The following is a 13,634-nucleotide window of genomic DNA, read 5'->3' as shown; positions in this document are numbered from 1 at the left end:
CTTCTGGAATAATCTCCACCCACCAGCCACATTTCTGAACAAACATAAATCTTACATTTCACGTTTACATTCAAATTTTAGGCATTTTAGCCGGTGCTTCTGGTGGAATGTGTTCGGGGGGAAAAGCTCTAGGTTTAACAACATCAAAGACAACCAGATTGAATGGATTAGAGCCACACCATACAGACAACACAAGGAACAAAATGTCCCTGTAATCCAATAATGATTGTGTTTCGTGGAACAGTACTCTCAGTAAGGAAACAAGAGCAGGGGTGAAAAGATAGCCCTGACAAAAAGTACTTTTTTTCTTCCTTTTTTGAGTCCCTAGATTGATAGAACCATGCTGTTGTTGTTTACTAATTTCATTTGAGTCATTAGTATCATAGAACAATGCTGTTTTTAATTTACCATGGCATAATAAAACTCTAGTGGGAGTTCTGTCTATACTCTAACATTTAAGTTTTCTCTATCATGGTAACCTGCTTGGCAGCACGGTGGCACAGTGGTTAGCGCGGTTGCCTCACAGCAAGAAGGTCCTGGGTTTGAGCCCCGGGGTAGTCCAACCTTGGTGGGTCATCCCGGGTCGTCCTCTGTGTGGAGTTTGCATGTCCTCCCTGTGTCTGCGTGGGTTTCCTCCAGGGGCTCTGGTTTCCTCCCACACTCCAACGACATATAAGTCAGATGAATTGGCGGTACTAAATTGTCCCTAGGAATGAATGAATGTGTGTGTGTGTGTGTGTGTGTGGGCCCTGTGATGGCCTGGCGGCCTGTCCAGGGTGTCTCCCCGCCTGCCGCCCATTGAATAGGCCCCAGCATCCCCGCGACCCTGAGAGCAGGATAAACAGTTAAGACGATGGATGGATGATAACCTGCTTATTCTGTACCTCAAACTAAGATTAGTACTGCCTAAGGTTGGTTGATCGTTTGTATTTTCACATCATCCAGTTGTGGCTACTTGAGATTGCCATTCCACTTTTAATAATGGCATTCAATATTTCCCATGAATTTTTAATGTTGTTTTTGTTTTCCTCCAGTAATTTACTGTAGTATTCCTTTTTGCTGCTTCTCATAATTCCTGTTTGTTTGTTTTTATATATCTTATATGTGTGTTCGACCTTTGCTGTTCTTTCCTTAAAGAAATCTTTATACAACAGAATTTTTTTCTCTTGCATACGTTTAGTGTTCCTTTAGTTATAGGCCGGGAGCCAGGACCAGCCCTCAGGATGTGTTTTCTGTTTTCTTTGGGCCATCAGAAGTTGATAACGAGCACCCCCAACTCGGCCCCGTTTGGCCACAGGGGGCCAAAAAACCCAATTTTTGAGCCATGTTCCTGGCGAAATTATGTACATGCAAATATTAAGGTACTACAATGGCATAAATAGTCATACAAGAATGACATTTGGCAGAGAGTATCCTGATACATAGGGGGAAGCAGGAAAATATGATTCTGGGGCTTGTTGCAACTCAATTTTAAGATATCACCCACACCATCCCCAAAAAGACAAAAAAAGTACTGTCCGCCTGACAAATTATCATCAAAATGATTATTCTTCAGCACTTTATGGTGAATATGTATGCCTCACTTGTGTATAGAATACTTCCCTAGTTCTTAAGCTTCAATTTGAGCCCAAGATGACCTTTCTATTTCAAAAATTACTCTTGCTGTGGCCGAAAGTCTTCTCTATACCTCAAATCAGAGAACATTTAATTTTTTAGCCACTAGCATTCCAAATGGGGGTAAGTGCAATTTATTGCATTTAACAACTTGTTCATATGTACTGCTTACTACTGCTATCTGAAGTGAACATGAAAAGTGAATACTAAAGAACCTGTAGGAAAACAAATGCTTTTAAATGGTGTCTCATAGGCCTATAGCAATGGGCCTATAGGTCCAAAGCAATGCACTCAAGTAGAAGCCAACCACCAATAGAGTAAAGTAAACATTTTTTATTATATATATTTTTTTTTAGAAAACAGATAGCTTTCATTTTATTAACAACAATGAAACATTAATTCCTACCCTCTTACCCCATCCCATCCCACTGTCCCCAAAAAACTACACAAAATATAGGCAAAGGGAGAAACAACAACAAAAGAAGCCAAAAATTCACCTTAAAAAATAAAAACAATATAAAATAAATCATAATTGGTGGTTCACTGGGATAGTGCGCGTACCACAACACTAGTCCCTAACGCATCAGCATGGGTTTGAATCCGGCCCACTTCCATATGCTGCATGTCCTCCCTTCTCTCTTTCCCCACTCATGTTTCTTTCAACTGTACTATCTAATAAAGCTGAAATCCGAAAAAAATCTAAAAAACTAAAATAAAATCTAAATTGCATTTGATATCTTAATCATCCCCATATTCCTCTTCTTCATCATCATCCATGTTAGTGTGTATTTCCTCAAGGTCATCCTCATCTGTCCCCTCTTCTTCCAAGACATCAACAAGGGCCTGGGGGATGACGTCACCCTCAAACCACAGAGGTTCTAGCTTGCCATCGTCATTTACATGAAACCCATGGTCCAAAGGGGATGGGACTTCTGGGTGGTTTTCATGAGCCCTTTTCCAGATTCCTACTTGGTAGTTCACTCTCTTTATGTGCTGCAAAAGGACTCGCTTGCACGGTGGAAAGGTGGAAAGGTCAATAGAGAGACCTTGTCGCAGCTCGAGGCTTGAGCCACATATTTTCTTGACCTTGACCTCTCTTGCCTCATCAACCTGCTTAACTCGAGGACCAAAGCCATAGAGGCGACAGGTGAACTCTTCGGCACCACTGAGGACAAGCTCATCAAGCTCCCAAGAGTTCCCCACTGCAGCAAAGATCTGAATGAACTTTGAATTCTGATTCAGAAACTTGATCGGTCGCACCTTTCCTTTGCCTTTGAATGCTGAAGTGCAGTCGGCACCAGTGAAGGCATGCAAGGCCAGCAGAGCTGAAACATGTTCTTGTGAATAATTGTCAGCCAGCTGGTTGATATTGATCAGCTTATTTCCCATGTCAAAGATGATGTCAACTGTGAATGATTTGGCGTAGTAGAGGAGAATGAAGAAAATGTCAGAGTCTTTTGCTCTTTGACTCTGACTGTTTTGATGTGAGGCATTTTGGTCCGGAAATAATTTATGTAGAGGATCACCCTCACATCAGTTTCCTCATGGTTTGAACAGATCTCAGGTAGAAGTTCTTTTGATATTACTCCAGCATGACATTCTATTTTGAAAGCTTGACCAGCCTCTATGAAGATGACAGGCCTTCTGAGGATCTCTTCCATCATATCTGCAGAGCTCCAGTGCTCGAGAAGTAAACGAATGAATGATTTCTTGTTTTCATCATTTCTGAGGAAAACTTTCCAATCTGCAGGTCGATGAACATTCAGACCACTAACTATGAACCGTTCCCCACAACCTCTATGATCCCTCTCAGCTGATTTTGGTGAATGAAGACGGTCTGCATAAGTGTCTGTGTTGAATACTGTTTCAGCTGCAGCAGGTAGACATTTGAAGGTGCGCTCTGATAGTCTTCATTGTCCGGGGCACATCGTTCATGTAGAATGAGGAGTTTCCATCTTGAATGAGAGCACATTGGCTAGGAGAAGGGAGCTGTGCATTCTCAGCATCTTTGATCATGTAGTTCATCCCTTGTGCCTTGTTGGTTTTTGCAAAGAAGCCATCGATTGTTGAGATGGAATATGGCGTCAGAGTCAGGGGATAGCACATCAGGTCAGAGATGCTGATTTGTGACCTTAGTAGCTGTGATTTGATGAAAATCTGAAAGATAAATCCACTTGTAGCCTTATACTGGATTACTCTCTGGTTTGATGCCATAAGCTTCCTTTTAGGTGTTGTGGAAGACATTGTCTTGAATTTGTTTCTCTTGATAGGATTAAAAAAAAGGACTTTCTTTGTAAGAAGACGATCACGGATGAACTCTTCTTTTTGAGTTTGGCCATTTTTCAGAGCATTCAGCACATCAGAGCGCACCTCTTCTGGCATAGCAGCGCCTGAAGTCAAACTTGTCAAGGGTTGAGAAGTCTCAAGCTGAAATGGGTTGATGAAACTCTGAAATGCTTCTATTGTTTGCTGCACTTGCTCCTCAGACCGATTGATTTCACGTGGTCTTAGATCTCTTTGCTGCTTCTCTGAATGCTCACCTCGGCTGCTAATCATATTCCACATGGCCTCTACAAACTCTCCTTTAGCATGGGCAGTCAGGATGTGACATTGGCTGGCTTCATAATTGCTGGTGATTCCACAGATTCCAGCTGAGTATGTTCCAGAACCCAAGTTTGACTTAAGCCATTTCATAGCTATCTCCTCTATTGTTTTGTCAACGTGGCAGCGGTTGCCTGGGATATGTGATCTGGCTACACTGATTGCTCCAGCGCGCAAAAGTTTCTCTGAACCAGGATGTGTTTCCTCAATGTGTTCAAGAAAGCATCCAAAGTATGTGAGGAATCTAGCATAATTCTGCTGATCTGAGCAGAAAAAGAGGTCTGGCATGATGTTTATGGCAGCTTTGTACCCATCATAGTCATTCATTTTGATTGCGCTGTTCATTGACAGGACAAGCCAGATGCAGTCCATGTATTCCATCGAAAACCGGCCAGTTTCTCCCAGCTACCCCTTTCTCACTCTTTCTCTAAATGAATTGTATTCTGTTATGAGTAGATTCATTCGGGGTATGTTTTTCCAGAAAAAATGTACCTTCAGCTGAGAGTGCTCCATGAGTTTCCAGATACTTGTCATAGAGGAGGAGTCTTTCAAGACCTTCTAGCATCGACTTGTGTGTGTTCATAGCTCTGTCCCAATTCTTTCCATCGGTGACCCCAGCCACAGAGCCTGTGGTGATCAGTTTTGCTTCCAAAGCCACTTCGACCCATCCACTCCCTTGACAGTATCTTCGGCCTATACCTTTCAAGTAAGCTCCACAGCAATGGAATGTGCCAATGAGGATGATGTGCTTTTTATTTTTCAGGTTCATTCCATATTAGAGGGTAGGCTTTCATGCAAACACCTAGGTCAAATGTGCTGATGGTGTACTCTTGTCCAGCTTCAGAGGATGTGACTTGGCTGCATCTAAGGCATTCTTGAATGGTTGTCAAGTCGGTTATGGGAGCATTGATCATGGGATAATACCCAATTGTGGTGAGGCATTTTGGAGAACGGCCAGTAACAGACACCCAACCTGACAGACCAGGGATGTGCTGATCGCCGGAGTTGATTTTACGAGCAATGACCCAAATTATATCACTATCTGATGATTTTGAGTGGTATGTGGATGTGTTATTTGAATTGGATGACTCCAAGTTAGCTGGTTCAGATCGTTTCCGCTTGTGGTAAGTTGGCAACTCCTGAGCAGGACTTTTAAATGATCGTTGTTTTTTTGGAGGTTGAGTGTTCGGATTAGTGTAGGCTGACTCTTGTGTAGGCTGTGTTGTGGTCAGGGCTGCTGCATCTGCACAGGACCCTTGATCTTGCAGGTAGATGCCTACAGCGGTATGAATGGACCCTGCCCCATATACATCTGTTAGTAGCTGATCAAAATTGTCCCAGTCACAATGGAAGACTGCTCCATCAGGTTGTCTCTTGATAACATCTGAGTTGCTGATTAATGAAGCACTTTCCACAATTGAATTTGCCAGAGCCGTTTCAAGTTCTATTGAGTATGTGTAGGACTCACAGTGGCCAAGTCTATTTATCAGAGTGGTGATGCTCTTGGATCGGAAGAGATGGCGTAGTGTCATACATAGTAAGATGTGTTTCTTCATCTCCCATTGACCTGCTGTAACTGCTCTGCAGATGTCTTGAGAAATTGATGATGCCAGATTGTCCTCCCGATATGATGGCTTCCTCTCACCGCAGATTACGTTTAAAACAAATTGGAAAACCTCAGAAGGAATCTCCTCTTTTGGGTCAGGGAGATCCTGAGCTCTAGGAGGCCAAGGGAGTGGTTCAGAATTTTTGAAGGCTTTTAGGATTTTCTTGTGAAGATCATGGCTGATCTCTTTACTCCAATCAGTAATTCCCATCTCATAAGCTGAACGCACTGTCGTCTTCATAGATTCTTGGGATGTACAAAACACTAATGTGTCTTTGTATGGGCAAGATGAGAAGTCGATACTATCTTTGAGATCAGGACAGCATTCGATTTTTAGTCTCAGGTTATGGCTTGTTATCTGAGCAGGAGCTTCTTCTCCAAATTGTCTCAAGGTTTCATTGTACAAAACAGTAAGATGAGCAAGTTTCACAACCTGACCCTTTTGAATAACTTCTGTTTTTATATGAACATACACCCCATTGAAAGCTTTACCGATCATTCCCTTCTTTGTAGTTATTTCATCCGCTGCAGCTGTAGTGTCAGGCTGAGGTGCTCGCTTTACTAAGTACTGCTTGCGACAGCAGTCGTGAAATTGAGCCTCCTTAGCAAATAAATCAACTCCCCTGGATTTTGCACAACAAATCTTCATCACCTAGTTCCATAGCTTTTTGCTCAATATTTTTGTATGCATTTGATTGGAATTTCTGCAAGCTATATCTATTGCCAGAAGCTTGCTTCACTGTGCCACTTTTGCAGAATATGCAATAATTTCCAAACAAAACGGAAGAATCCACATGCTCACGTGTTGGTCTAGTAGCGTATTTTTCTGCTTGACAATTTCTTGCTAAAGCACGGTTAGCATTACAGAAAAAATGCGTCGACAGTTTTCATGATACCCACAATCAGCAGATAATTCATCAGGAATTGAGTCACAAACATCTGGCATGCCACCACAGTCAGACGTTTGTGTCAAAAGTTTGTTTTTCATGTCGTGGATTTCAGTAAATGCATTAAGTGGATCAGCCTTAGAAGAAAAGGCTATAAACTTAACATTTACTGTCCCCTTACAACCATGCAGAATGCAATTTCCCAGAGGTGACTGGGGCGGTGGCTGTTTCTTCTGCTTTGAAGAACTCTGGCAAGGTGTCCAGTCTTCATCATCTTGTCGTCTCTTTGGCATCTTGACTGATTCATATACTGTAACAGTGCAACCATCCTAAAATCAGTATTGCAATAATGAAATAGGGAGTACTATTCAGTGTGCCAATTCACATTGATTCAAATATAATGCTTTGCATTACAATTATTTCTCTTATCACCTCAAATGTGCAGACTGATAGTATTCCAACTGTAGCTACAACACACCTCATGAATATTGCAACCTCGCTAGCTTGATTGCAAAATTGTGCTTGCTAGCGAGCTAAAACTAAAGAGACTAGCTTAAATCATGTTAAGGTTGTTAAATATCAGTTTAATAAATATTCTAATCATTGTTACAATGCTTAGTCACTGGTCTAGAACCTAATACATACCTTCAATCTGTGGTGGCCTTGTGGTATTCAGGCTGCTTCTGATACAGCCCACAGTTACCATGGCAATGGAAATTATACATATCTGCTTTTTTTCATATTTGAGGTACTGTAGGCCTATAGTGAAGACTTTTGGCTACAGCAAGAGTAATATTTGAGATTGAAAGGTCATCTTGGGCTCAAATTGAAGCTTAAGAACTAGGGAAGTTGTCTATACACAAGTGAGGCATACATATTCACCATAAAGTGCTGAAGAAGAATAATTTTGATGATAATTTGTCAGGCGGACAGTAATTTTTTTGTCTTTTTGGGGATGGTGTGGGTGATATCTTAAAATTGAGTTGCAGCAAGCCCCAGAATCATATTTTCCTGCTTCCCCCTATGTATCAGGATACTCTCTGCCAAATGTCATTCTTGTATGACTATTTATGCCATTGTAGTACCTTAATATTTGCATGTACATAATTTCGCCAGGAACATGGCTCAAAAATTGGGTTTTTGGCCCCCTGTGGCCAAACGGGGCCGAGTTGGGGGTGCTCGTTATCAACTTCTGATGGCCCAAGGTATAGGCTAACAAGAAATAATAGTGAAAAAAAGGTAGCAGAAAACATCCTGAGGGCTGGTCCTGGCTCCCGGCCTATTAGCGACAGTTACTCAGGCTTGTTTTTGTTCTACTTTTTGTTCTACTACTTTCTTTACTAGAGAACTTTTTTTTTCTAAGCGAGCAGTTGTTATGGACAGAAATGTGTCATAGGCTACATCTACATCTTCCACATAGACATTATTCTTGTCTTGTTTCATTAGATCTTGTTTAAAGGAGTTGATAGCATCTTTTGATTTGTATCTAGTTGTTTTGACTGTTTTAGTGTCATTCTTGGTCTTAGTACAGTTCTGTATGATTGCAAAGACTGACATATCATCACTTTTGTTGTTTATCAATAATCCACTTGTTACTTCCTTATGAATAACATTAGTACATTATTATCAATTAGTGTAGCACTGTGTGTTGTTATTCTAGTTGACCTTGTGATTGAGGGATATAAGCTAGTACTGTACATTGAGTTAATGAATTCTGTGGTTGTATTGTGTTCTTGTGGATTTAGCAGATCAATACTGAAATCCCCACAAAGACAAGTTTCTTATTATTTATGTTGTTATACAATTCCAGTAGCTTTTCCTTAAATGTGTCGATACAAGATCCACATTTTGTGCATACACAGCTTATTAGAACGTTTTGATTTTGCTGTTTCCATTTCTGCTGTAATGCATTCCATGATATTATCCAAGACAAATAACAAAGTATGTGGGGGAGGGGGGGTCACTTTCAGCATGTTATGATTTAAGTCAAAATGTGATTTTAATATGCGGTCTTTCTCCTGACTTTCTTTCTCTTCATATTCCTAGGGAGTATTCCCAGCCAGCTATGTCCACCTGAAAAAGGCCATCGTCACCAACCGAGGGTAAGGCACTAACCACAGCAGAAAAGTGTAGCACCTCACTATGACATGAACTGAGTACATCAAGCAAAGAAAATACATTAAATACATTCTGTGTCTTAGGATTCTTTTCAATGTAAAATGTCATGCCCACCATGTAAAAAGTGCTCTCAAATGCAACTGTTTTAATTAAAAATAGATGCTAAGATTTTCATTGGGAGTGATGAAGAAGGACAGGATTAGGAACGAGTATGTTAGAGGGACAGCTCAGGTTGGACGGTTTGGAGACAAAGCAAGAGAGGCAAGATAGAGATGGCTTGGCATGTGTGGAGGAGAGATGCTGGGTATATTGGGAGAAGGATGGTGAATATGGAGCTGCCAGGGGAGAGGAAAAAAGGAAGGCCAAAGAGGAGGTTTATGGATGTGGTGAGAGAGGACATGCAGGTGTGACAGAGGAAGATGTAGAGGACCGGAAGAGATGGAGATGGATGATCCACGGTGGCGACCCCTAACGGTAGCAGAGGTGTAAAAACCAGGTCCAGAGAGTAAAAGTCCAAACCATGTATTTGCTCCACTCATGCACTACACCAGCAGATTCTAGTCAACACCATTCCTCAACTAGGTAGGGAAAACTAGCTAATGAAATCAGCTGGTTTAGTAACATGGTTGGAGCAAATACACGGTTTGGACATTTACTTTCTGGACCTGGTTTTTACAACTCTGAACGGGAGCAGCCGAAAGTAGTAGTAGTAGACTCACTAACTTTATTAGCACAAGCAAATTGCTTTAAACATTGTCTGCATTAGCATAGCGATTAATAGCAGTAAAATGTTTGGCATACTTTTTCCTGCAAGGCAGGGGCAGTTAGCTTTCCTCCAAATGAGTTTGACTCTTGACAGTTTGATATGTCAGAGCAGGAGGAACAGGATATTGCCTGTGTCTTGTTCATCAAAGTTCTATTCATATATCCATTGCAAGACACCATTGCAAGGCTTTGTCCCTAAAGCAACAGAGCCCTGTTAGAGGGCAAAACCTTTGAGAAATAAAATGAAGGTTTGTAGTGGACTTATGGACATAATTCACCATATCTTATTATTGTATTAAGTTTTTTCTTTTTTTTAGAGAATGTTCACCCTTTTTCTCCCAAATTGTACCCGGCCAATTACCCCACTCTTCTGAGCCATTCTGGTTGCTGCTCCACCCCCTCTGCCGATCCGGGGAGGTCTGTGGACTACCACATGTCTCCTCCAATACATGTGTAGTCGCCAGCCGCTTCTTATCACCTGACAGTGAGGAGTTTCACCAGGGGGACATAGTGCATGGGAGGATCACGCTATTCCCCCCAGTTCCCCCTTCTCCCCAAACAGGCTCCCTGACCGACCAGAGGATGCGCTAGTGCAGCGACCAGGACACATACCCACATCCGGCCTCCCACCTGCAGACACGGCCAATTGTGTCTGTAGGGATGCCTGACCAAGCTGAGGGTAACACATGGATTCAAACTAGCGATCCCCATGTTGGTAGGTAACGGAATAGACCGCTGCGCTACCCGGACGCCTGTTGTGTTAATCTGACGTGCACACTTTAAGGGCTCAGGGTGTAGCCATGGTAACAGAGCGCCAAGTTGTTGAGGCGGGATTGTGAATAAAAAATAAATGACATACGTGTTCGTGTAGTCAAAGAGAGAAGTTGTTCATCTTTTTTCTCCAACTTCCACACAACTGACCCTGAAGTTTGTCTGCTGGATGTTTACAGAGACAGCTCTTCATGAGCATGATGATTAATGCATTTTCTCTCAAACTGGCGGAGTTTTGGGAGTTGTTGGCCTTGACTTGGTTCGCCCAGACGGAAGCGCTGTTCACGTTGTGGGAAATCACTGCGGATGCCACAAAATACTATTATGTGGTTGTTGGCCTTCGGGAGTTCAACAGCAACCAGAGTGTTGAGCCTCCCCAAATATCCTCCACAGCAGGATAAATATGCGACACTCAAGGCTCACCTATCTAAAACTTTTGATCTTTCTGACACTGAGCGGGCCAGCTGGCTCTTCTCTCTACAAGGCCTCAGTGACAGTAAGCCATCTGAATTAATAGACAGGATGCTGAATCTCCTGGGAGAACTTCCTCTTTGTCCAACTGTTTCTGCAACAGCTGCCTTCTCAGGTACAGGCTGCTTTGGCCAGCACCAACATCACTGACTGCTGTGCTCTGGCCAAGGAGGCTCATAAATTTTTCCTGGCTGGTCGACAGCACTGTGCAGCCACGTTTTTTTTCCTGCCCAAGCGTTTTCATCACTGCCGGGAGACACAAAAGTCGCCGCCGCAGCAGCAGCTTCTTAACGGCGGTGAGGCTCCGGCCTGTGTTTTTACCATGCAAAGTTCAGACCCAAGGCCAAGTGGTGCAGACCTCCATGTGGTTTTCTGCATGGTGGGAAACGCGGAGTTCTTAGTTGTGGCCATGTGTATCAGCCGAATTGGCAGTCTGCTGTTCATCCAAGACACCATCTCCAGACGGTGGTTCCTGTGTGACACAGGTGCACAGAGGAACATCCTGCCTGCATCAATAGTAGACATCCTGTCCTGCGGATATGGCCTCCCCATGGAAGTCACTAATGGCAGCTTCATCCGCACTTATGGCACTAGGTACGTGAAGTTGTGTTTCAGCAGACAGTGGTTCGGTTGGGACTTTGTTATGGCTAAAGTGGCCATTCCCCTCCTCAGTGCAGATTTCCTATGGGCCTATGAACTGCTGGTGGATGTCAAAAAACCGCTACTTGATCAATGCTGTCACCTTCTGTTTGTATATGTGCACTCTCAGTGGCATAGACTCCATCAGACTGTCTAGCATGCTCTCCGCTGCAAGAGTTTCTCCTGCTTCGCGCTAAGTTCCTGGTCTTCACACAGCCCACCTTCTTGTAATCCACCCCCAAGCACGGAGTGGAGCACCACATCACCACCACTGGTCTATGCTTGGGCTCGCCGCCTCAACCCGGCCAAGCTCACTGCCGCAAAGGAGGAGTTTGAGAATATGGAGTGCCTCAGCATCAGTCACCGCTGCAGCAGCAATTACCACCAACTCAACAATGCAACGACACTAGACTGCTACCCAGTCCCACACATTCAGGACTTTTCCACTGATCTGGCTGGAAAAGTCATGTTTTCCTAAGTGGACCTTGTCCGTGGATACCATCAGGTGCCTGTCCACCCGCTGGATGTCCCCAAAACGGTGGTGATCACCCCATTTGGACTGTTCATGTTCCTGCACATGCCGTTCGGCCTCAAGAACACTGCACAGACATCCCAGCGCCTCATGGATTCGGTTATATGGGACCTGCCTTTCATCTTCATCTGTCTAGATGACATCCTCATCACCAGCACCTCCAAAGCAGAACACCTGTTTCATCTCCAGAGACTTTTCGAGCGGCTCAGCCAGTATGGGCTGATGGTTGACCTAGCCAAGTGCCAGTTTGGGCTTTTCACCATTGACTTCCTCGGACACTGAATCACCAAAGACGGGGTGGCACCCCTCCCGTCACAGGTGGACACTGTTTTGTAGTTCTTGCGACTGCTCACAGTCAAGTCCCTGCAAGAGTTCCTCGGCATGGTGAACTTTCACCACCACTTTATCCCTCGTACTGTTCAATTCATGTGACCCCTGTACAAGGTCCTGAAAAACAAGGCCACCAAACACACTGTGGACTGGTCCACAGAGAGGGACAAGGCGTTTGTGGACATGAGACTGCTCTGGCTGGTGAAACAATGCTGGCGCACCCATCACCCAAGGCTCCGATCACCATTACCACAGTTGCTTCAGATTATGCGGTTGGTGCGGTGCACGTGCAGTTGGTGAATGGTGCTTGGCAGCCGCTCACTTTCTTCAGCCGACAGTTATGCTACAATGAATGGAAGTACAGCACCTTCGATTGGGAGATCCTCACCCTCTACCTCGCCATTTGACACTTTCATTCCCTGCTGGAGGCCCACCAGTCCACGGCATTTGTGGACCACAAACCACTGATGTTCACCATGGCCAAAGTGGCTTAGCCGTGGTCCGCCCACCAGCAGTGACAGCTCTCCTACATTTTGGAGTTCACCACGGATGTACAGCATGTTGCTGGCAAAACCAAACTCATTGCTGACTGCCTCTCCCAGGTCATCACGGGGGCCATCCACTTGGGACTTGACTATTTCCGCATGGCAGCTGACCAGGCCAACGACCCGGACGTGCAGGCTTTCAGGATGGCTGTCACAGGGCTGCAGGACATGGCTTTTGACAATGCTGGTATCACACTCATGTGTGATGTCTCCACAGGTCAGCCCGGCCCATCATTCCCACTAGATGGTGGTGGTGTGTTTTCGATGCTGTCCATGGCCTCTCCCACCCGGGCAAAAAGCCATCTCAAAGACTGGTGGCAACCAAGTTCATCTGGCACGGGCTTAAAAAAGACTTGAGAGACTGGGCTGACACCTGCATGGAGTGCAAGCACTCTAAAGTTCACTACCACATTAAAGCCCCCCTGGTGCATTTCCGGGTGCCTGAAAGGAGGTTCGACCATGTACACGTTGACCTGATGGGCCCACTGCCCCCTCCCACAGTTGTACATAGCTCCACCGAGGTAGACTGGGCATTCATTGGGACCTGGGTCACCTGGTTCAGCACCCCATCTGACCCTCTGACTGGGGCTCACAGTTTACATCTGAGCCCTGGAATGCACTGACAGAGAGCTGAGGGGTAAAGCTCCACCACATTACTGTGTACCACATGCAGGCCAACAGGTTCTGCAAGTGATTTCATCGTTCTATGAAGGATGCTCTTCAGGCCAGCCTCAAGGACAGAAGCTGGGTCAACA

At 44.3% G+C, this 13,634-nt stretch overlaps 1 protein-coding gene across 1 annotated transcript in view; it reads left to right on the top strand.

Moving 5' to 3' along the window:
• Positions 1 to 13,634, top strand: part of LOC130131340 (dedicator of cytokinesis protein 3-like) — a 287,178-nt gene that overhangs the window by 74,686 nt on the left and 198,858 nt on the right. Inside the window, exon 4 of the mRNA XM_056301001.1 lies at positions 8,755 to 8,810. Coding sequence (XP_056156976.1) covers positions 8,755 to 8,810 — 56 coding nt within the window. The remainder of the gene's footprint in view (positions 1 to 8,754; positions 8,811 to 13,634) is intronic.

This window comes from Lampris incognitus, chromosome 2 (assembly GCF_029633865.1).
Source record: "Lampris incognitus isolate fLamInc1 chromosome 2, fLamInc1.hap2, whole genome shotgun sequence".
NCBI classification, from domain to species: Eukaryota; Metazoa; Chordata; class Actinopteri; order Lampriformes; family Lampridae; genus Lampris; species Lampris incognitus.
Note: the sequence above shows the minus strand (reverse complement) of the source record. Positions and strands in the feature narration are given on the sequence as shown.